The 26,173-nt window shown below is 40.4% G+C and overlaps 1 protein-coding gene across 2 annotated transcripts in view; it reads left to right on the plus strand.

Moving 5' to 3' along the window:
• Positions 1-26,173, plus strand: part of POC1B (POC1 centriolar protein B) — a 188,270-nt gene that overhangs the window by 143,403 nt on the left and 18,694 nt on the right. For both annotated transcript variants that reach the window (XM_069764379.1, XM_069764380.1), the window contains exon 10: positions 156-239. In XM_069764379.1, the coding sequence (XP_069620480.1) occupies positions 156-239 (84 nt within the window). The remainder of the gene's footprint in view (positions 1-155; positions 240-26,173) is intronic.

Below are 26,173 nucleotides of genomic sequence, written 5' to 3' on the forward strand. Positions count from 1 at the left end.
CACTCCCCTTTTATTTTTGGAGGAAAAAAGTGCATCATATACTCCGAAAATATGGTATATAATATTCTGATTGGTGTTTTCTACTTGTTCTGTTAGGATCACATGAATGTCTGTTTGATTGTTCATTATAAAACTCATTCTTTTATATTCTGCAGATAAATCCCATGTTTGAGGTGGCAGATACACAAACCTTCAATCCTCCTATTATAGATGTTCGAAACATTGCTTCCAATGAACAGGTACGAACGCGGATTATAAAAATGTCATATCAAGTAATTAATTTGTAGGAAGAATAAATGTTCTATATAAATTTGCAGTAAGATGTGCAGACTTACAGTGCATCATACACAGACAGACGGCTAGTTCTGTTATGGGTTTTCTCCAACTCTTTGAAAACTTTCCAACGCTTAGGGATAATTATGAAATAAAAATGTTATCTACAGCTGAAATACACAGAAACATTATTATTCTATTGCTGACTTACACTAATTTCTTTATTTTATAGCGATCCCTGAAAAGTCAATTATAGGATAAATCCTGTCAAAAATTATCTTGTGATAAGTTTTAAAAATATAGGATAACGTTTTCCCAACCTGACAATGATCCGAAAAACACATCTGTTTCATTTCTGAAGAATAGGGTGAAATTGATTCAGTGGAAAAGTACAGTAGTGTCCAGAAATGATATTTTGGCTGTTTATCAAAACCTATTCAGGATACAGTTATATAATCAATATTGTAAACCAAAAAGTTGCACTTTGTAGTGCTAAAGCATGTCAATGTGAAATATATGAAATCTGAATAGCAATACGGCTGCTGGATACTAAGAAAAAATGAGACGCTTAGCACATAATTTGGCCAATTCATGCATGCCCATCAACCAACGTTGATGATAATCAATATTTTGCTTAATGTGCAGACTCTTAGCTTTAATTTGAGGGTATTAACATCCTAATTGATGTAAATGTTTAGAAATTGAAGCTCTTTAATATGTAGTTGACTCTTTTTAAAGGGGCTAAAAGTAATTTCAAAAACTCTTCAATGGGCTGCATGGGCTATTCCTTCATTAATGCATTATCAGGTAAAAAGTCTGAAGCTGATTTCAGGTATGGAATTTGCATTTGGAAGCTGTTGCTGTGAACCCACAACGTTCAACGATCAAAGGAGCTTTCAATGGAAGAGAAATAGACCATCACTATGCTGAAAAAAAGAAGAAATCCATCAGAGAGAGAGTAGAAATGTTAGGAATGGCTACATCAACAGTTTGGTACATTCTGCAAAATAAAATGTGTACTGGTGAGTTTGGGAACTCAAACAGTCCTGGACGTTTACAGAAGACAACAGTGGTGGATGATTGCAGAATCCCTTCCTTCGTGAAGAAAACCCTCTACACATCATCCACCCAAAAAAAGAACACTCTCCAGGATGTAGGTGTTTCAGTAGTCTACCATAAAGAGAACACTTCGTGAGTGCAAATACAGCAGGTTCACCATAGAGTGCAAACTATTAATCAGCCGAAAAATAGGCCAGATTAGAATTTGCTAAAAATAAAAACACCTGAAGAAGCCAGCCTAGTTCTGGAAAAGCATTCTTTGGGAAAATGAAATGAAGAATAATGTGTGGAGAAAGCTTGGAATGGCTAATGATCCAAAGCACACCACATCTTCTGTAAAACATGGTGGCGGCAGTGTGATGGCTTGGGCATGCTTGGCTTCCAATGGCACTGGGTCACTAACATAGTAACATAGTAACATAGTTAGTAAGGCCGAAAAAAGACATTTGTCCATCCAGTTCAGCCTATATTCCATCATAATAAATCCCCAGATCTACGTCCTTCTACAGAACATAATTGTATGATACAATATTGTTCTGCTCCAGGAAGACATCCAGGCCTCTCTTGAACCCCTCGACTGAGTTCGCCATCACCACCTCCTCAGGCAAGCAATTCCAGATTCTCACTGCCCTAACAGTAAAGAATCCTCTTCTATGTTGGTGGAAAAACCTTCTCTCCTCCAGACGCAAAGAATGCCCCCTTGTGCCCGTCACCTTCCTTGGTATAAACAGATCCTCAGCGAGATATTTGTATTGTCCCCTTATATACTTATACATGGTTATTAGATCGCCCCTCAGTCGTCTTTTTTCTAGACTAAATAATCCTAATTTCGCTAATCTATCTGGGTATTGTAGTTCTCCCATCCCCTTTATTAATTTTGTTGCCCTCCTTTGTACTCTCTCTAGTTCCATTATATCCTTCCTGAGCACCGGTGCCCAAAACTGGACACAGTACTCCATGTGCGGTCTAACTAGGGATTTGTACAGAGGCAGTATAATGCTCTCATCATGTGTATCCAGACCTCTTTTAATGCATCCCATGATCCTGTTTGCCTTGGCAGCTGCTGCCTGGCACTGGTTGCTCCAGGTAAGTTTATCATTAACTAGGATCCCCAAGTCCTTCTCCCTGTCAGATTTACCCAGTGGTTTCCCATTCAGTGTGTAATGGTGATATTGATTCCTTCTTCCCATGTGTATAACTAGTGTTTATTCATGATGTGACTGAAGACAGAAGCAACCGGATGAATTCTGCAATGTACAGGGCTATACTTTCTGCTTAGATTCAACCACTTGCCGCAAGGTTGATTGGATGGCTCTTCATAGTACAGATGGGCAATGACCCAAAACATACTGCGAAAGCAACCCAGGAGTTATATAAGGCAAAGAAGTGTTATATTCTGCAATGGCCGAGTCAATCACCAGATCTCAGCCCCGTCAAGCTTGCATTTCAGATTCTTAAAGCAATCTTGCCTTGTGCAGGCGTGTACTATGGAGGACAGAGAATGAACTTCAATCCAATATTGCAGCCAGCAGGTAAGGAAAGGGTGAATCAAACACCCGAAAACTCCGCCCATATGACCCAAAACCAGTCCCGCCAAATTCAGGTGACAGAGTCCCTTTAAGACAAAACGTAAGACAGAAAGTCCCACAAATGAACAACAACTGAAGTCATCTGTAGTAAAGTTCTGGATGGCCTCACAAAAAGAAGGAAACGCAGCGTTTGGTGATGTCCATGGCTTCCAGACTTCAGGCATTCAGTGCCTGCAAAACACTTTCAACGAAGTATTAAAAATATATATTTTATTTAAGGTAAAGTTAATTTGTCCAATTACTTTTGAGCCCTTGAAATTAGGAGGTTGTGCAGGAAAATGGTTGCAATTCCTAAACGTTTCACAGGATATTTTTTGTTCAACCCCTAAAAGTCTACACTACATTTGCATCTCCGTTGTTTCATTTGAAATAAAAAATAGTGGCACGCACAGTCCAAATCACGGAGATTGTTTATTGTCCAAATATTTCTGGACCTAACTATAATATGTATATTTTGCTGCTGAAAGTGAACAGTGTCAACAGAGAAGGAAATTGTTGTCCACCGTTTTTTACTAAAAAAATAATTGGAGAGCAATGTGGTCTAAGAATGAAAAGTGTGTGTGTATGTGCGTCTTCTCCTCCTCACCCTTCTACTTGTATTGGTGATAAGTGATGAGCGAATGTTCTTGGATATGGTGTTATCCGAGCATGCTCGAGTAATATGTTCGAGTCTTCGCGGCTGCATGATTCGCAGCTGTTAGACAGCCGCAACACATGGGGGAATTGCCTAACAAACAAGTCATCTCCACATGTCTTGCGGTTGCCTCCTAAGCCGTCTATATTGGCATCCAGGTTATAGGAAGTTGAATAAAACGAACGTCTCTTTTAAATACAGTCATGTCCGAAAGTGTTGGCACCCTTGAAATTGTTCTAGAAAATGAAGAATTTCTGCTAGAAAATTTATTGCAATTACACATGTTTTGTTATACACATGTTTATTTCCTTTTGTATGCATTGGAGCAACACAATAAAAAAAAAAAAAAACGAGGAAGAAAAAGCCAAATTGGTTATATTTCACACAAAACCCCCAAAATGGGCCAGACAAATTTGTTGCCACCTTTCTGAAATTGTGGGAAAAACCACTTTGTTTCAAGCATTTGATGCTGGTTCAAACTCGCATGTGGCAAGTAACAGGTGTAGGTAATATGAAAATCACACCTGAAACCAAATAAAAAGGGGAGACTTTGACTCACTCTTTGTATTATGTGTCTGTGTTGAAAAATCTCAACAATCTGAAGGTTGCCAGTCCATCTCCAGAGATCTCGATGTGCCTGTGTTCACAGTGCGCTACGTAATCAGGAAGTTTACAACTGATGGCCCTGTAGCTAATCTGCCTGGACTTGGACGGCACGTCCAACGCAGGATAGTCCCGTAAACAGGGTAGAGCTGTTTAAGTTTAACAAGTAGTAGTTTTAGATAATAGATGTGATACAAAGTTTAACATTTTCGCTTTTACTGTTGTTTTGAATAAAATGAAAGTTTAGTGACGGTACTTTTTAATAATTCTATCCCCTTTCCCCCCCCAGTCTATACTGACTCCTTTTTATGCCCAGCTGCTATTCTGCTGTTTTCTACAATGCTGTACCTCCTCCTTTGTCGCTTGCGATCACCCTACTTGTGCTTTTTACACCGTGTGTGCTTGGCTTTCTCTATCAGTCCCATAGACAATGATTGGAATGGAGGCGGAACATGCGCTCCCCTATTTAATTCAAGATGGATTTTATGCAGCCCTTTCCTCAGAATTCCATTCTCTGGATTGCTGGGAGACCCTGCAGTCTAGCCCCCACTATCAGTAGGTCATCCCATAGAGGAAGCCTTGCAGTTCTGGATTACCCCTGTAAGCTGTGATGACATAAAGTGATATATGCATGAAAGTAATGTCAACATAAGTATATTATTATTTTACTGAAAACTAGTAGAGGCTGTTGGGTGATGTGCATGATTCCCTTCAGATTAAAGCTAGGCAATGAAAAGCTAGACTTCCGCAGGGCCGATATTAATAGCACCCTCACAAGTGTTGGTTTTCTTCCAGTTATTCCCCACTAGTGCGCTGAACACTGCGGCTGAAAATAGTTCTGCTCAAAGTGACATCGTTACTGTCATCGGAGGCATGATCCCGCTCTCACGGGAAGCCGTCATGGCTAAAGCTTGTCTTTTGGAGATTAATTTAGAGCGTTTATTTGTGCAGTAGTGTACGACTGGCACAGTTCAGATCCCCAGTGCATTTGACAGCCTGCTGTGGCAGCGCAGCAATCCTGGTCTATGGACCTTTTACATATGAAAAGCTACATAATATTGGGTTACCGTGGTGGAACAAATAGAATTTTGCATCGTTATATGTTTCTCTATTTTTGTCATTTTAAAAGGTAAATGTAAAATGTTACATTGTGGCCTTCATTTTTATATTACTGATTTTTAACAAATCAATGCAGTTTTCCTACATGAGGAACTCTGGAAGTTTTCATGTGAATAGCTGCCATTTATTAAAAAATGACAAGCTTTGTCTTCGTACACACAGAGGTGTGGCGACACATTGTAGACACAAACTATGTCCGTATTGTTAAGACAGATTCGGGTCACAACTTTTTCCAATGCTAGAATCCATTTTGCCCCCATCTCTTGGCGAAAAAACCTCAAAGTGCAGCACGTATAAGCCGTGTATAGATTAGGACACTTCATATTTGGTCGTTTTTCAGCAGATGATGGTCATCATCTGCCCTATATGTTATGGAGTACTGTGTATCACATCCAAAGTACCCTACTTGTGAAATGTTTACTTGGGACACTGATCTTGGCCTCTGTCATAAATTTGTAGCCTGATTGCTCTTCCAGGAGGCCAAAATTTGGCAAAATTGTGCTTCTAATGTGGATTTAACGGACGAGGAATATTCTGATATAAATGATTTGTTTTAGCAAAGGTTCGCCCCCGTTTAGACGTCCCATTATAACCTACACGTTCTGTATGTGTTTTTCACCTGTAGGAGACATACATATTCTACTCCATGGGGCTGCTCTCATAACCACTAGTTTATTTATTTTTTTTGTTAGCAACAAAAAGCCTTTTTTTTTTTTTTTTCTTTCGGTCCAAATCGCAGATTAAACTTGCCAATGAATGTCTAGGAGCCCATGAAGAATTAAGATGGCATTCTACTATGGTCTGTTTTTCACTGACTGTTAGGAGAAGTTTGAGAAACCGCCATCAGTTGGGTGTTTTTGCTTTTTTTTTTTTTTTTTTTGCATATGAGAAAATCCTGATGAAACCGTGCTAGTAAAAATTGATACACTGATGGAAATCTGATCCAAAACATGGTCATGAAAATAGTTTATTTTTTTCCACGTATGAAAAAGTAAAACAGACACCTGAATAAGGCCTTACTCTGTAGGAAAAAGCTGATCTATAATATTCATGTAGAATATATAAACACTTTACTCATGATGGCAGCAGTCCGTTCTATATTTCTGTATGTGTGGAACGGTTTCCTACAACTACTCACTTACAATTAAAGTAAAAATATAAATGTACTCACGTAACATTGTTCCACGGACGTGCTTCTCTGCTCTATGCCCGGTGTGGATGCAATCTAGTGGCATCATCTGCTCTACTGCCAACAGCTCTCCATCCCACAGTTACCTTCAGTGTAGTCCGCACCCTTAGGATCCCGCTACTGGTGGCATTTAGATGTCTGATGAGTGGCTGGCACTCTGATTTGGTACACCACTGTTTCCAACCTTTTTTGCTGTTCCGGACCGGACAGGAAGGGCACTTTGCCCACTCTGCTTTTATGTAGTAGATTTCTTTTTTTTAAATTATGACACCTATATACCGTACTTTTTTTTTTTTTTTCCAACTTGCTCTTAAAACAGTTGTACACGTCACTGACTCCCATTATATGTCTCCAAAGTAGAATTGAACTGATATGAAAAATCCGAGGTTTGAAGTAAGTGACCATTCATCATTGTGGCCAAATATGATGGCTATAGAAACAATATAATTAAACTAAATTTAGCCATTTAGTTCCTACCCTTCATCTAATTTTAATGTGGATACCCTCAATGAAAGCAGAAAGTCTGAACTTCAACTGCATCTGAATTGTTTTGTTTAAAATTCATTGTGGTAATGTTTATAACCAAAATTAGAAAAATGTTGTCTCTGTCCAAATATATATGGACTTAACTGTATGTATGTGTATACATATATATGTGTGTGTGTGTACAGTTATATGAAAATGTTTGGGCAACCCTATTAATCTTAAGCTTAATGTTTTATAAAAATTGTTTTTTTTGCAACAGCTATTTCAGTTTCATATATCTAATAACTGTTGGACACAGTAATGTTTCTGCTTTGAAATGAGGTTTATTGTACTAACAGAAAATGTGCAATCTGCATTCAAACACAATTTGACAGGTGCATAAGTATGGGCACCCTTATCATTTTCTTGTTTTAACCTTCATCAGGCTGCATAATTTTACAATGTTAACAGGCTGCAGAGGTACAATTGTACCTTCTTATATATTTTATTGAAATGTAGCCAATATTTTCTGGACCAAAACTGCAGAGATGTCACGAAATTTCAGCCCTCTACGGCCTTTAAAAAAAAAAAAAGTTATTGCAATTTTAAAACGGAATAGTTACAATTGTACCTACTCAGCCGGATGAAGGTTAAATAATCCTACCTACTTTTTACTGACTTACTAAAGCACTTTTTTTTTGTTTTCTAACCTCATTGAGCTTTGAACTTCATAGCCAGGTGTATGCAATCATGAGAAAAGCTACTTAAAGTGGCCACTTGCAAGTTGTTCTCCTGTTTGAATCTCCCCTGAAGAGTGGCATCATGGGCTCCTCAAAACAACTGTCTAATGATCTGAAAACAAAGATTATTCAACATAGTTGTTCAGGGGAAGGATACAAAAAACAGTCTCAGAGATTTAACCTGTCAATTTCCACTGTGAGGAACATAGTAAGGAAATGGAAGAACACGGGTACAGTTCTTGTTAAGGCCAGAAGTGGCAGGCCAAGAAAAACATCAGAAAGGCAGAGAAGAAGAATGGTGAGATCAGTCAAGGACAATCCTCAGACCACCTCCAGAGAGCTGCAGCATCAACTTGCTGCAGATGGTGTCACTGTGCATCGGTCAACTATACAACGCACTTTGCACAAGGAGAAGCTGTATGGGAGAGTGATGCAAAAGAAGCCGTTTCTGCAAGCACGCCACAAACAGAGTCGGCTGAGGTATGCAAAAGCACATTTGGAGAAGCCAATTTCTTTTTGGAAGAAGGTCCTGTGGACTGACGAAACCAAGATTGAGTTGTTTGGTCATACAAAAAGGCGTTATGCATGGCGGCCAAAAAACACAGCATTCCAAGAAAAACACTTGCTACCCACAGTAAAATTTGGTGGAGGTTCCATCATGCTTTGGGGCTGTGTGGCCAATGCCGGCACCGGGAATCTTGTTAAAGTTGAGGGACGCATGGATTCCTCTCAGTTTCAGCAGATTCTTGACAATAATGTTCATGAATCCGTGAAAAAGTTGAAGTTATGCAGGGGATAGATCTTTCAGCAAGACAATGATCCAAAACACCGCTCCAAATCTACTCAGGCATTTATGCAGAGGAACAATGACACTGTTCTGGAATGGCCATCCCAGTCCCCAGACCTGAATATCATTGAACATCTGTGGGATCATTTGAAGAGGGCTGTCCATGCTTGGCGACCATCAAACTTAACTGAACTGGAATTGTTTTGTAAAGAGGAATGGTCAAAAATACCTTGATCGAGGATCCAGGAACTCATTAAAAGCTACAGGAAGCGACTAGAGGCTGTTATTTTTGCAAAAGGAGGATCTACTAAATATTAATGTCACTTTTCTGGTGGGGTGCCCATACTTATGCACCTGTCAAATTTTGTTTGAATGCAGATTGCACATTTTTTCTTAGTACAATAAACCTCATTTCAAGGCAGAAACATTACTGTGTCCAACAGTTATTAGATATATGAAACTGAAATAGCTGTTGCAAAAAAAACAATTTTTATAAAACATTAAGTTTAAGATTAATAGGGGTGCCCAAACTTTTTCATATAACTGTATGTATGTGTGTGTGTATATATATATATATATATATATATATATATATATGTATATATATATATATATATATATATATATATATATATATATTATGTGTGTGTATGTATGTATATATCTATAATATAAGGCTGGGAGCGTCACTCTGTCCGAAGCCTTTATAGACTGCGCAAGCGTCGGCGCAGTCTGGACCCCAGAGTGACGCAGCCCAGGAGATCGCGGTATGCGTAAGCACTGAACGCACACCGCGATCTCCAACGGAGAAGCAGGGACGTGCCAGGAGGGTGAGTGTTATATTGACCTGTCCCGTTTCAGCGCTGTGCGCCGCTCCATCTTTCGGGTCCTCTGCCTGTGACGTTCACAGTTCAGAGGGTGCGATGACGCGCTTAATGCGCGCCGCCCTCTGACTGAACAGTCACAGCCAGAGGACCCGGAACACGGAGCGGCACGCAGCGCTGCATCAGGGCCAGGTGACTATAGCAAGTGTCGGGGGCCTGAGCTAGCGGCGACTCCGGCACCTGACCCCCACAGTGTGCCGGTGTCCCTGCCTGCTCAGACCCCCAGCACTCGGCGCCCAGCGACGATAGGTGAGTATGTTATTTTTTTATATATATATCGCAGCAGTATACGGGGCACATACTATGGAGCATCTTATGGGGGCCATAAACCTTTATGGAGCAGTGTACGGGGCATATACTATGGAGCATCTTATGGGGGCCATAAACCTTTATGGAACAGTGTGCGGGGCATATACTATGGAGCATCTTATGGGGGCCATAAACCTTTATGGAGCAGTGTACGGGGCATATACTATGGAGCATCTTATGGGGGCCATCAACCATAATGCAGCAGCATATGGGGCATATACTATGGAGCATCTTATGGGGGCCATCAACCATAATGGAGCAGCATATGAGGCATATACTATAGAGCATCTTATGGGGGCCATCAACCATAATGCAGCAGCATACGGGGCATATACTATGGAGCTTCTTATGGGAGCCATCAACCATAATGGAGCAGCATACGGGGCATATACTATGGAGCATCTTATGGGGGCCATCAACTATAATGGAGCAGCGTATGGGGCATATGGATGGGAGCAGCAAATTACAGAACGGGGGCGCAGGATGGGAGCAGCAAATGACAGAATGGAGGCGCAGGATGGGTGCAGCACATGTCAGAATGGAGGCGCAGGATGGGTGCAGCACATGTCAGAATGGGGGCGCAGGATGGGAGCAGCACATGTCAGAATGGGGGCGCAGGATGGGAGCAGCACATGACAGAATAGGGGCGCAGGATGGGTGCAGCACATGACAAGATGGGGGCGCAGGATGAAGCAGCACATGACAGGATGGAGGAGCAGGATGGAGCAGCTCATGACAGGATAGGGATGCAGGATGGAGCAGCACATGACATGATGGGGACGCAGGATGGAGCAGCACATGACAGGATGGGGACGCAGGATGCAAAAAGCAAAACATTGATCATTTCACACAAAACTCCAAAAATAGGCCAGACAAAAGTATTGGCACCCTCAGCCTAATACTTGGTTGCACAACCTTTAGCCAAAATAACTGCGACCAACCGGTTCCGATAACCATCAATGAGTTTCTTACAATGCTCTGCTGGAATTTTAGACCATTCTTCTTTGGCAAACTGCTTCAGGTCCCTGATATTTGATGGGTGCCTTCTCCAAACTGCCATTTTTAGATCTCTCCACAGGTGTTCTATGGGATTCAGGTCTGGACTCATGGAAGTCTCCAGAGCTTTCTCGCAAACCATTTTCTAGTGCTTTTTGAAGTGTGTTTTGGGTCATTGTCCTGCTGGAAGACCCATGACCTCTGAAGGAGACCCAGCTTTCTCACACTGGGCCCTACATTATGCTGCAAAATTTGTTGGTAGTCTTCAGACTTCATAATGCCATGCACACGGTCAAGCAGTCCAGTGCCAGAGGCAGCAAAGCAACCCCAAAACATCAGGGAACCTCCGCCATGTTTGACTGTAGGGACCGTGTTCTTTTCTTTGAATGCCTCTTTTTTTTTCTCCTGTAAACTCTATGTTGATGCCTTTGCCCAAAAAGCTCTACTTTTGTCTCATCTAACCAGAGAACATTCTTCCAAAACATTTTAGGCTTTTTAGGTAAGTTTTGGCAATCTCCAGCCTGGCTTTTTATGTCTCGGGGTAAGAAGTGGGGTCTTCCTGGGTCTCCTACCATACAGTCCCTTTTCATTCAGACGCCGATGGATAGTACGGGTTGACACTGTTGTACCCTCGGACTGCAGGGCAGCTTGAACTTGTTTGGATGTTAGTCGAGGTTCTTTATCCAACATCCGCACAATCTTGCGTTGAAATCTCTTGTCAATTTTTCTTTTCCGTCCACATCTAGGGAGGTTAGCCACAGTGCCATGGGCTTTAAACTTCTTGATGACACTGCGCACGGTAGACACAGGAACATTCAGGTCTTTGGAGATGGACTTGTAGCCTTGAGATTGTTCATGCTTCCTCACAATTTGGTTTCTCAAGTCCTCAGACAGTTCTTTGGTCTTTTTCTTTTCTCCATGCTCAATGTGGTACACACAAGGATACAGGACAAAGGTTGAGTCAACTTTAATCCATGTCAACTGGCTGCAAGTGTGATTTAGCTATTGCCAACACCTGTTAGGTGCCACAGGTAAGTTACAGGTGCTGTTAATTACACAAATTAGAGAAGCATCACATGATTTTTCGAACAGTGCCAATACCTTTGTCCACCCGCTTTAGGACAATTCTTTTTCTGTTTTTTCATTTAAGACAAATTAAATGAAGATAATAATACCAAATAATTTGTGTTTGCAATCATTTTCAGGAAGAAAATGAGTATTGTCTGACAGAGTTGCAGGGGTGTCAATACTTTTGGCCATGACTGTGTGTGTATGTATATATATATATATATATAATTTTTTTTTTTTTTTTTTTTTTTTTTCCAAAAATATTAAGCTTTGATATTTGAGTCTTTTGGGTTGATTGAGAACATAGTTGAGATATATATATATATATATATATATATATATATATATATATATACTGTATATATGCATAATGTTGCACGGTAGCGACCAGAAGTTTTGCAATATTTTTTTTTATAAAGTGGGTGACTTCCGTCTGGTTGTTGTGATGCCATTTACCTGTTGATGAATTGAAAGTGCTTGAAGTTCTCATGCAAGACCTTAATTTTAACCAAAATGCTTTAGAATACAGGTATGGTCACTTAATGATAGAAGAATAGCATATACTATTTATTGATCAGAACTTAGAGTAATTCATTGCTTACAATGCCATAACTTAGTATTTTGTAACATTAACTCTTGCTTTAATCACTGCACTACCTCAACTGGCGTTGAAGCCACTAGGTTATTGAAGACATCCTGAGGGATTTTGCCCCATTCCATTTGCAAATCTGCAAACTGTTCATCCTTACTGCTATGGGTACGGGTCCCAACTCATTGCCCTAACTCATCCCAAAGGGGCTCTATAGAGTTTAAATCAGGTGAATTGGCTTGGCCGTTGCAACAGGTGAACATTTTTCTTTGCTAACCAATTTTTGACTAAATAGGTGTGTAGGATAATAATAATTTTTATTTATATAGCGCCAACATATTCCGCAGCGCTTTACAAATTATAGAGGGGACTTGTACAGACAATAGACATTACAGCATAACAGAAATACAGTTCAAAACAGATACCAGGAGGAGTGAGGGCCCTGCTCGCAAGCTTACAAACTATGGGGAAAAGGGGAGACACGAGAGGTGGATGGTAACAATTGCTTTATTTATTCGGACCAGCTATAGTGTAAGGCTCAGGTGTTCATGTAAAGCTGCATGAACCAGTATGTAGCAGTACAGACACAGAGGGCTAATACTGCATAAAGTGTATGAGAACATGATGCGAGGAACCTTTTTTTTTTTTTTTTTTTTATTATAAATAGGCCACACAGGGATCGTTAGGTTAATGCATTGAGGCGGTAGGCTAGTCTGAACAAATGAGTTTTTAGGGTACGCTTAAAACTGGGGATTGGGGATTAATCGTATTAACCTAGGTAGTGCATTCCAAAAAATCGGCGCAGCACGTGTAAAGTCTTGGAGACGGGAGTGGGAGGTTCTGATTATTGAGGATGCTAACCTGGGATCATTGTCTTCCTGGAATTTCCAGCTCCTGCCTACAGTACTTTGGTTTTGTCACGTGGCGGCATTGCATTCTCCAGTATATCCTTGTACATGGTAGCATTCATATTTCCATCAATTCTATGCAGAGGGCCAATGGCAGATGCAGAAAAGCAGCCCCAAACCATGACATTGCCACCACCATGTTTCACTGTAGGTGTTTGGTACTTTACATCATTACATTTTCCAATTAGGCGGTATATATAGTGCTTGCCATCACTACCAAACAGAATGAAGTTGGATTCATCTGACCACAATACCTTAAACCAATCTGTCTCTTTCCATTGGCTGTGTTCTTTGGCAAACTCAAGTCGCACCTTCCAGTTCTTTGCAGAGATGAAAGGCTTCTTGACTGGAACTCATGCATTCAACCCTACTGCTCTTGGCCGTAGCACCACAGTTTGGCTACTTACTTTGTCCCCATATTCTTCTTTCATTTCGTACAAAATCTGTACAGCACTTTTATTGACATTAGATGCTGATTTTTTCCTTAATAATGTGATCAACTTTGGAGGAAATTTTCCATGGCTGTACACTTCTAGGCATGTCAGCCTTCTTTTTCTTTTATACTTGACACTTGTCTCTGAGAGCAGTTGAATTCCATAGCTACCTCTTTTTGGCTTTTTACTGACTTCACTCTCAGAATAAGCTCCCTGACATCTGGTGATAAATTTGGCGTTGTCTTTGTTTTAACCTCAAAACACACAAACAAACAAAAATCAAAGATTTTAGGCAAAATTTGACTACCCATGAGAAAATATGCAAAACATTTTGGCCCGGCAAATGTTGAAAAGTAACACATAAATGGATAAAACACAATTTTCATCCTTATAGCTGACAACCATTTGCTTTTGTTTACTAAAATCACCAGGAAAATGACATCACGACAACCAAACAGAAGTAATCACACTTTCAAAAAAAAAAGATGCAAAATGTTTGGTTGCTACTTACTGTATGTGTATATGTACTTGTATATGTTTGTGCTTAAGAGCATAACACATTTTCTTGATTTTCACAGTCATAGCTGTTGCCTAATTTAATCTATTGTTTTATCTGTAAATGTACATTACTATAGTTGAACAAGTTGATAAATCTAGTCTGAAAATACTAAGAGAAACATACCATGGTCGCTAAGGTATACATTTTCCTTGCTACTCAGGGGATTTATGAACGTGTGAATCAGCTAAAACAGTTGTGTAATCAAAGGCGATCTGGATTTTTATCAGCGCCACTTTTATGGTGTCCATTAGGTTGGATTTCAAGATGTAAGGCTAATCCCCCTGTGAACAGTCAGGAGTAAAATGCATGCCGCTGACCCTGAGAATTAGATTTATATGTTGATGGCTCGATATCCCTAGCATTTATGGAGTTAATCCAATTATAACATCCGTAAGAATGCTCTTGTGAAATAGTAATCCTGAGCAGATCCATAAATCCCCAAGAAGCATATTTCGGAGCAAGCCTGTGCCCAGTAGAAGACCTTTTCCTGTAGCCTTCACGCACCAGGAGAGCGTTTGGGGACTGTACTCTGAAAGTAATAATGGAGGGGGCCATAACGTCTCAATGCCGCATTTTATGATGGTTATTGCTTCGACATTCATAACATTCAGTACCTGTATGAAATTTATGACCATTCCATTAAATGCGTTCCTTCTACCAATTCATTAGGATCCAAGGACATGACTAAGCGTGACATACGGTATTTGCAGTATATAAAACATGCTGCTAATGGTTTGATTGAATTCTTTTGAATCTAAAAGCTACTTTTCTGCATTTTTTTTTTTAAACTTTCGTTGCTTTGAAATCTGTCTTTCGACTAACAATATTCAGCATATTAGCCTAACAATTGAAAATGGTCCCATTAAAATTCGCATCCAGGAGATTCTTCTTTTTAATATATTCCTATTGCTATTTTTATACCTAGAGGCTGAATACATCAGAGTATAAATAATTTTTACATGGAAATGCCCTTTCGGCTGTTAATAGTACAGGAACTCCCTCAAGTGAGTCACTCCATGCCGAAGACCCCGGCTCTTCCATAATTAAATTATCCAAGACATCCGCTTTCATATTTTCGGTTACTGATAAGCTCTAACAGGGTGTCACTATTTGCTTATGTAACCTTTTAATAAATGTTACACAAGTGATAAATGCATATGATGTCTGATGTAGGGCAGAAATGCAAGGGAAGGATTTAAAAATGTCGGCAATGAGTGACATTATTACCATTTAGGTGTATGTCATCTGCTAGATCTGTAGATGCAGAATAATTATTTTTTTATACAGAGAAGGGTGCCCTTTTCATAAATGACATGGCAATTGTATTCTGGAGCATATTGCTCACTTCTGTTTCTAAAATTGGCCATGCTGATAAGTGTAAAGTTATTAAAAATGAACAATTTCCATCAAAATCATCGTTTTGTGGGTAAAATTTGAACCATCGGGTTAAACGAACAATGTTGCATCTTTAGCAGGAAAAAGTTGGACCTGTGAAAAAGTTTCATCCTATAGTCACAAGCCCATGAAAGAAATCTCTGGAAAGAACTTTCCCAGAGAGATTGTTCGTCCGTTGACCTGTGTCAGTGAACATGTACGCCCAGTTTAAACAAATGTATTTGACCAATTTGAACTAAAACTTGCATAGTTGTTTCAAAATAATAATTGCTCAGTGGGTGATCATTAGCTTTGCTAGTCAATGGCCAGCTTAAAATGGTGATCTGGCTCCGCCTAATTCCCCATCTGGAGGCGAGTGGAGCAGATGTGGAATGAAGTTCTCTGTCTTCTTCGCACCTGAGATCCGATTCTCTCCTGCAAGAGAATCAGATCTCGCGAAGATGACACTCGGCTCAAACTCAGGCAGAGTTTAATCCGAGTGATACTAGCATAATTGGCCTGATTCTCTCACATGATCGAACAGACATCCGTGTGATCCTTATGCAGTGACCTGGAAGAAACTGGTTGTCTATGATAAGAGATTTTCAATACGGCACCACAGATGTTCACAGGTTGTGTGTAGTGAAGTCTCATTCACTTTTGATGGAGCAAAAATTAAAAGACAGATAACCTATGACAGGTGTGGTTTTGTTTTTGGAAGAAAATAGCCATTTTGGTGTTTCTGGAGACAGTCTAAAAAAATTGACAAACGTATTAAAAGACTAATGATTTCTAATAAATTTAAAGCATTCTGGGCTATTCATAAAATAAAATGTACCATATGTCTTCAATGATCAGGCGTACATTTGCTCCAGAATTGCACTGTTTTCTGAATTATTGTCAACTTTCTAGGCATGAGGTGTCTGTCCAGAACATGGCCATTAATGGAGGGCCATGTAACCAGACCCATCTATCGGAATCCACTGTTCACGGCCTTAGGAAAATTTTGCACGCACATTGTAATTCAAACTGTTATTCCATGGAGGCTGCTGGTCAGATCTGGTAATGTGCAGCTCCAATAACAGCCATATTCCAGATGGGGGTGCCGTACTGTCAGCAGAAAAGACCGGCCTCTTAAACATTAGATAGCTGTTTAGCAAATGTTGGTTCCGTCGATCATTCGGCCAGTAGCTATCTCTCCCAATTCCTCTATATATAGGAGCATTGTGTATGGGGGACTATAGGCTAGATTGAGACCTTTTTAGTTATTAAACATATGTGTGAAAAATTAACAAAGACCAAATATTTTAGCAGCATGTGTGAAGTAGAGGGTTATAATAAATGAAATAGAAGTGGTTCAACATGATTCTTATTGGCGCATAAATCGTAAAGAATCTATGGCTACATACAGTCGTGGCAATGACTCCATATTTACAGTGTTGACCCTTATTTTGGAAGGCTTCTGCGATTTCCCATGGCATGTTGAATATCCGCTCCTGGGCCAAATCCTGAATGATGGCAACCCATTCTTGTCTAATCAATTCTTGGAGTTTATTACAATTTCTGGATTTTTGTTTGTCCATTGCTTTTTGAGGATTGGCCATAGATTCTCAATAGGATTGAGATCTGCGAGTTTCCTGGCCATGTACCCAAAATTTTTATTTTTTTTCTCCACCAAGCAACTTATTGCATTTGCCTTTTGACATTGTCCTCCATCATGCTGAAAAACATTGCTCATGACCAAATTGCTCCTGCATGAATGATTAGATACCATTCATGGCAGTGTTCTTAAGGTACCGTCACACTTAGCGACGCTGCAGCGATACCGACAACGATCCGGATCGCTGCAGCGTCGCTGTTTGGTCGCTGGAGAGCTGTCACACAGACAGCTCTCCAGCGACCAACGATCCCGAGGTCCCCGGTAACCAGGGTAAACATCGGGTAACTAAGCGCAGGGCCGCGCTTAGTAACCCGATGTTTACCCTGGTTACCAGCGTAAAAAAACAAACAGTACATACTTACATTCAGCTGTCTGTCCCTTGCCGTCTGGTTCCTGCACTGACTGCTGGCCGTAAAGTGAAAGTGAAAGCACAGCACAGCGGTGAGTCACACAGCGGTGACTCACCGCTGTGGCAGTGCTCTGCTTTCACTTTACGGCCAGCAGTCAGTGCAGGAACCAGACGGCAAGGGACAGACAGCTGAATGTAAGTATGTACTGTTTGTTTTTTTACGCTGGTAACCAGGGTAAACATCGGGTTACTAAGCGCGGCCCTGCGCTTAGTTACCCGATGTTTACCCTGGTTACCAGTGAAGACATCGCTGAATCGGTGTCACACACGCCGATTCAGCGATGTCTACGGGGAGTCCAGCGACGAAATAAAGTTCTGGACTTTCTTCCCCGACCAGCGATCTCCCAGCAGGGGCCTGATCGCTGCTGCCTGTCACACTGGACGATATCGCTAGCGAGGACGCTGCAACGTCACGGATCGCTAGCGATATCGTCTAGTGTGACAGTACCTTTAGGCAAAACTGTGAGTGAGCCCAGTCCCTTGGACAAAAAACAACCCCGCACATGAATGGTTTCAGGATGCTTTACTATTGGCATAGCACAAGATTCATAGTAGCGTTCACCTCTTCATTTCTGATTAATCATTCTTCCAGATGTCCCAAACAGTCTGAAGGGGTCTTCATAAAACAATATAACCTTACCCCAGTCCTCTGCAGGCCAATCCCTGTAATTCCTGCTGAATGTCCATCTTTAACTGATGGTTTATCTTGGAAAGAAGTGTCTTTTTGACACCACACCATCCTCTAAAAGCCTTTACCTGACTGTGCGTGCAGATCCATTCCAGATCAAGATCTTCACTGGTGTTGAATAGCTGAATCCTCTTTAGGAGACAGTCCTAGCACATGTTGTACTTCCTTGAGTGCTCTGAAGCCTTCTTCACAGCAATTGAATCTCCTCTCTTTGATGTTATTGTTGATCCAATATATGGTTGATTTATGGCATTCTTGCAAGCATGTCTATAAATTAATTTTGATGCAAAGCAATGATGACTGCACTGGTTTCGTTAGAGGGAACCTTGGTTAATAGAAGAAGACAATAGGCCAGATACATCAAGGTGTTTATGCTGGTTTTCCAGCATAAAACACCTGGAAATGTAAAAAAAAAAAAAAAAAACACTTAAAAAATATTGCTACATGTGTAATTTTTCTGCCAGTCCTTTCCATCTTCCCTAAAGTGGATCTTGAAAAGGTCCGATGAGGCTTGCTCATCTAACTCATCCAAATTTATTCCACCTAAGTAGTGTAAATGTCACCAGAGGTTTACTGCAGAAATAACACTTCTGGCGGAGGTGCATGGAAGTTGTAGGCTGTGTGCACACGTTGCTGTTTTTTCGCGATAAAATCTCTATAAAACCGCGAAGAAACAGCATACATTATGCATCCCATCATTTAGAATGAATTCCGCAATTTTTGTGCACATGCGTTTTCCTCTGCGAAAAAAAATGCATCATGTTCATTAATTTTGCAGATTTTTTGCGGATTTTCCACTATTTAATGCATTGGGAAATGTCTGGAAAAATCCGCAACCAAAAATCGCATGCAGATTTCTTGCAGAAAATTTCAGGTTTTTCTCAGGAAATTTCTGCAAGAAATCCTGAACATGTGCACATAGCCGTAAGGTGCCCTAAATTCATTAAGATCCTGTGGCTCTTAATAATGTAGGCACATCTTACTCCAGCTGTTCTGGTCTTTTAAGATTTGCGTGCAAAACATGGGTCTTAATATGTTGGGCCCGTGATTTCAAGCCCCAGGTACCCACCTATAAAAGCAACCAGTCTGCTCTTCTTATTCAATCAGCATGACGGTGATATCCGATGCCTTGTCCTTGTTAACACTTTCTCCTGAGCTAACGAGAACACTGAAATGATGTGAGCAGGTCATTTTGTGGCAAGGCTATAATCAGTGGAAATGGGATATTTGTAATTAAGTCCATTTTCATTGCAAGGAATGACATGGCAATTTTTTGCAATTCATCTGATCACTCATAACAAACCAGGATGAATAAAAAAATTGCACTATAAAAACTGGAGCAGCAAAGTTTGTGAAAACTAAAATTTGTGTTGGTCTCCAAACTTTTGGCCACGACTGTGCGTTGAATGGAAATGGAGTCTTTGCGATTACGTTGGGTGTGTGTAAATTTCTCCCTCCTTGCACAATCTTCCATTAAAGAGCTGTTTTTTTTTTTTTACTAATTGAACACTGGTAGCAAGGCAACAATTGCATAGATGTCAATAAAAGGCTTAAGTAACGTTTTATGTCAACATGATTTATTCTTCTTTGCTGGGCTAAGATTAAATGAGCAATTTCCTGGCAGTTGGAGGTTTAGACGTTCCAGGTGTTATTTCTGTCTCTGAGCTTCCTGAGATCACTGTACTTGTAAACCGTGACCCTGTCTTTACAGCCAGTCATTTGATTTTTTTTTTCCTCACTGGGCTGGGAACTTGAGCTCAAGCCATCACTGTCACAGCTGATACTGAGGCATGCAAAAAATGCCCGACAGCTATCAACCCACACATCCAGCAACAACTGGTTCCTTCCTCTCTTCCTGTGGAAGAGTAACATCCTCTTAGGAGAAATCTACCCTGAGGAATGCAGTTCTATCAGGAGGGCTTTCACACAGGAAATTATGCATGTGCCACTTACAGAAAAGTGCTTCTGTGGCTTGGACTGTCAACTCATAATGAGCTTCCTGCTGACCTAGAACATGCTCTCCCTGGCTCCCCACTAAATATCAATTTGTTTTGTGCACCTTTGCAAACATCTCACTACTCTGTTGGACAACTTTTGGTGATTGTTTATGTTGGGCTAAGTCATTACATTTACTCTTGTTAATCACCCTCTACCCTTATTAAGAGTTAGCCAGCTCCTAGAGATGTTGACTTCTGCTGCCGCGAAAGTACAAAAAAGCTGCTAGAAGCTATGTTCACACGTAGCGTTTTTGCTGCATTTTTTTCATGCAAATTAGAGTTGCATTTTACAGTATCAGCAAAAGCTATAAGATTTTAGAAATCTCATGCACACACTAGTTTTTTATTTTCCTGCCTGAATTGGAAAACTGTTGCCTTTTTTTTAAATTGCAGCATGTCATTTCTTTCAGCATTTTTTCTCACCCATAGAAAGCAATGAGTAAGTGCAAAACACAGGTATCAGGTTTTGCTGCATTTTTAGTGAAATAAAGCAGGTACAAGCCGTATGTGAAACCCATTTATTTTTGTAATTTTCCCAAGTTTAAACCATAATTCTCACCTGAGAAATTAGTGATGTGTAAAACGAAACACTTGGCCGACCAAGGTGTAAAATTGAACAATACCTGATCAGCTCAAGAGCAGACAAAAGTGTGAAAGTAAATGGTGTAAAGGATGCTGGTGCTTCCGTAGCCTACATACTCCCATAACCGTGCTTTCACATTGCGTTCAGACACTTGTTCATTGATCCTGTTGGAAATTACTTCCGCAAAATATGACTCTGATGTATGCACTGATGGGGCCATCACAGACTATAATGATGCCAGCAGAGTGACGGTGCGCTCTGGCGTGCATTATTTCCGGGATTATACGTCTGAGTATCTGCCTCCAGTAGGTGTACACGCCCAAAAATGATGCACGGCAGAGCACACGTTCCCTCTGCTGGCATCATTATAGTCTATGATTCCATCGGCGCATATGTTCAAATCCTGTTTTGCGGGGTTTTCAGACTTAGGCCCCGAAGGAGCCACCGACTGGGGGCCTATGCGAAATGTCTGAACACCCATATTTTATTAGTGTATACATAGCACTTCAATACAATGTTCCTCGCTATTTCCAATGTATCTTCTGTGTTTAGTGCTGTAGGCTCTGAACGCTTTCCTGATCTGATTGCACAGGTCACATTGTTATTTTTAGCCCTTACCGTGTGCCTCCGTGTTTTTGTAATTTATGTAAGTGCTGGAGTGTTATCCTTCCTGGGCTGTTAATTTTAGACTTGGCGGTTTGCTGAGGAATTTCTCACCTTTAGAGATCTGCAGTCTTACAATTGCTTCAGTCAGCTCACACATCTTTACTGCATAGTTAGAAACTTTAACGGTATATGTTTTATTGCAGTAAGTAACTTTCTAATTTATTTTTGTTACCTTTTTTTCAATCTACTGATTAAACATCTGTGAATGGCCTAGAATGTATTTTTATAATTACGACCTGTTACACCATAGCATAAATGTACTCACTAACTGACTTAGAAAAGAAGGCAAGGATCAAGCAATCAAAGGATCTTTCAATGAAAAAAAGATCTGTTAGCAGGAAAAAACAAACATGATCGCCTTAACTTTAATCAATGACGGTCTGTCATTCAAGGGTAAGAGGAAATGAGCGGCACATCTGTCCAACAATAGGTAAAAAATAATTTTTACTTCTTGTTGGACGGATGTTCCACTCATTTCCTCTTTTCCTTGAATATTTGGCTAAACTTCACCAGCAGGATCGGCATCCAACACACAGATCTCCACATCGGACGACATGATGTGGTGAGTTCACAATCCCACCCCCCTCTTTCAAATGACAGTCTGTGATAGTTTTAGCCGACCTATTGTTCATCCTTAAGGCACAACTCCTGTTTGTTTGTTTTTTTTTTTCAATTATTCCAGCTGCTGCCGGTGACGTTTCTATTCATTTCCAGCAGCTTGTGACCTGCCCCAATGGTGCTATGGTTAGCAGGGCGATCCAGAAGTCACTCACTACTCAATGTAACTCATTGAGAGCTTGTGATTGTTACCTCTGACTACCGGCCCATCGGATGTTGTAATCACAATAGGACGGAGTGGCGCCGGGAACAGCTGTAGACATTGGCTGTTAAGTATTAGAGCAGACTTATATTAGTTTCACCACTCCAGAGTGGAAAAAAGAGCTGGAGTGGTGCTGTAGCCCGGAAAACAATCGATTCTGGCTTGAAGGGTTCATTTTCACTAACTATAATCTAATCTGTGAAAATGCTGCAAATGTATTAATAGATCTTATATGAGGAACCTGACAGTACATTTATAGTGCCTGGACCGCAGGAAGCATGAATCGGATATTGCCTGCCTTATTGCAGCTGTGATGTTTCAGAGAAAACATTGGCACACTGGTCCCTTACCGCTTAGACTTGCCATGTCACCCTAAAATTCCACTATACACTTTCATAGAGAGACCTAGTGGTCTAGGTCAGGGGTGGGGAATCTTTTTCTGCCAAGGGCCATTTGGATATTTATACCATCCTTCGGGGGCCGTACAAACTCCGCCTACAAAGTACATCCTGACTCTGGCACTAGTTTCAGAACGTAATCTTTCATTGCATGCTCTTCAGTGCTCAGTAGTGAACACTGCGTGTGTGCGCTAACAGAGCAAGAAGAAAATGAGCTAGTGGCAATCAAAATACACCTCCCTGCCCAAGAATGTGGTCCCTGAGAATCTGCTCGGGGGCCTGATATAAGGTCAAGGGCCATAAATGGCCCTGGGGCCTGAGGTCCCTACCCCTGGTCTAGGTGATCAGGGCAGCGAGAAGCCATCCAAAACACATGGTCCCGGTTGGCTTTTGTCTTCTCTGAAAGCATTCTGATTAAAACATAAACTGCTGCAATAATGTAGCCAATATCTGTCTAAAGAATTAAAACAACACTACTAAAATATAATTAATAGTTGTTGGTGAAATTAGCAATATGTAATTAAAGGGAGCCCGTCTCTAGATTCATGCTGGCCGAGCTACGGGCAGCATAGATCAGAGCCTTGCTGTATGATTGCAGCTGTGTGTTTTTTACTCTTAAACGCTGCAGCTTTTCAGAGAAAATAAATGTTGAAAAGTCCCACTGGAACTATATGGAGAGAAATAACTAGTCTGGTGCTTCTCCCCGCCCCACTCCTGGTGATTGACAGATCTCTCCCTATGTACTCACAGGTTTGTAACCTATCAATAAGCTGGATCTGGGAGAAGAAGGCCACTTCGGACTAGTTATATTTCTCCCTATAGTCCCCAGAAACGCCTTGACATGTCTGAGTCCTCCAATTGTAGCTGCTGTAAGGACTCTGGAACAGTTTTTCTTTTTCTAGCTTTCTCGTAGTAATGGTATACGTTTTCAACCACCTGGCCATATGCCACCGAATGGCTTTCTATTCTGATTGGCCAGCATCAGAGAAGAAAAAACAAATGACCACAGAGAAGTTCTGCGGTAGATGCCCAGTTGAGTAAATTGAAAATTTGCACCATTATTACTGGGGGTGGGGAGGGGGGCGGGAGAGGAGCAAACTTTGGAACAGAGGGGCACAGAAGAAGAAAAAGACTGTTCTATAATTGGTGGAGCAGCACCACTTTGAAGAGGTACTCTGTTTAACCCCTTAGTGACGGGGCCAAATTTTCAGCTTTGATGTGTCACTTTGTGATAACTCTGAAATGCTTCTACACCTTCCAGAGATTGTTTTGTTTTCGTGACACATTGTACTTTTTTACTGGTAGATTTAGGTTCATATTATTTGTTTATTTTTGAATGAATCGTAAATTTGGCAAAAAATTTTTTTAATGCAATTTTTAAACTTTGTATGTTTATATGCTTAAACCAGATAGTTGCACCTCACAAAACAGTTAGTCAATAACATTCCACCTTACATCTACCTTTTTAAGATGTTATAATTTTACATATATATATATATATAAGATGTTATAATTTTACATATATATATATATATATATATTTATATATATATATATATATATATATATATATATATATATATATATATATATAGCTTTTTTTTGGTCTATTGAGATGATTCTTACCAGTAGTGTTGTTTTCTGCAGCGTTGGCAAGATAATGATGGATTCCTGATTAGAAACACATTGTAAGCTCACAACTGAAAATATCACTCAGCGATTCATGTACTAAACCTAATATATTTTTGAATTTGTAAGAAGGGGAAAATGTCAAGGTCCGTTCATCTGGAAAGCAGAAGTGTTCCCTCGTTGAGATCAATGCTTCCTCATTTCCCAGTATTGTTCCCAATGTAAAAATGCCTCTGAAGATTGTGCCTTACATACATTTAGCAACTACAGATACATAAATGTAACATACTGGTATTACATTAGCTGAAGTAATGTTAGTGACTCTGTAATTTGCTTGGTGCTTATTTTTAGAGGTATCACAAGACTTAGTTATCTCACCATGACAATCATATTTCTCCAGAAGTGGCCTCTATTCAAGCGAATGGTCATTATAGATTTGCCAAAACAATGCTGTCTGTCAATGGCTCTCCATTCGGATTCATACAGGTGGAAAATGGAGAAAAGGTTAATTATTCTCTAGATCAGTATATTCATCATGCATCTTGTATACACATATACACAGGCAGACAATGAGGGAAGTACTGGGTCTACTGATCCTCATACCAGCTGAGTATGGGGTCTTATCGGCAATCACAAGGACCCAGACTCTTGTCTACACTAATCTGGGAAAACATCCCAAGACAGGCAGATTGAAGATGAGTTTCTGGTCAGGTTCTACAGTAAGTCATGTAAAATGGTTGGACATTAACTTTCTCTCCTAGGTGGTACTTGTGAGAGTTTTTCATTTTGCAAAGTTGATAATGTGCAGTCACAAATTCACAGTGATTTCTTACTAACCTATGGTGATGTGCTATTTAGGCACACTTCCATTTTTGGCATGTATTAGAAAGTGTTTCTTTAGCTGGTGACTTTGGCAGCCTATATATGGTACTCCATACAGTTGACAGGATCGTGTTTTGAATCTGATAGAAGGAGGGCTATTTTATTTCCCTGGGACACTGTTAGAACTAACCTTCTGTCAAAATCTTCAGGACTCGTAATAAAATGTTAACAGTTTTACGCCATGTATTTCAGCTCTGGACTGGAGCCTTCGTCCAATTCATCATCATACAGTGGGGAAAATAAGTATTTGATACACTGCAAATTTTGCAACTTTTTCCACCTACAAAGAATGTAGAGGTCTATTGTTTTTATTGTAAGTACATGTCAACTGTGAGACAGAATCTTGAAAAAAATTCCAGAAAATCACACAGTATGATTTTTTACATAATTAAATTGCTTTTTATTACATGAAATAACTACCTATTTGATACAATAGAAAAACAGAACTTAATATTTGGTACAGAAACCTTTGTTTGCAATTACAGAGGTCAGACATTTCCTGTAGTTCATGACCAAGTTTTCACACACTGCATAACGGATTTTGGCCCACTCCTCCATACAGATCTTTGAGGTTTTGGGCATGTCGCTGGGCAACATTAAGTTTCAGCTCCCACCACAGATTTTATATTGCGCTGTGCTCTGAAGACTTGCCTGGCCACTCCAGGACCTTGAAATGCTTCTTACGGAGCCACTCCTTAGTTCCCTTGGCTGTGTGTTTTTTTTGGTCGTTGTCATGCTGGGAGACCCAGCCACAACCAATCTTCAATGCTCTTACTGAGGGAAGGAGGTTGTTGACCAAAATCTATCGCTACGTGACCCCATCCATCCTCCCTTCAATACAGTGTAGTCGTCTTGACCCCTT

Source organism: Ranitomeya imitator, chromosome 4 (genome assembly GCF_032444005.1).
Source record: "Ranitomeya imitator isolate aRanImi1 chromosome 4, aRanImi1.pri, whole genome shotgun sequence".
Classification (NCBI taxonomy): Eukaryota; Metazoa; Chordata; class Amphibia; order Anura; family Dendrobatidae; genus Ranitomeya; species Ranitomeya imitator.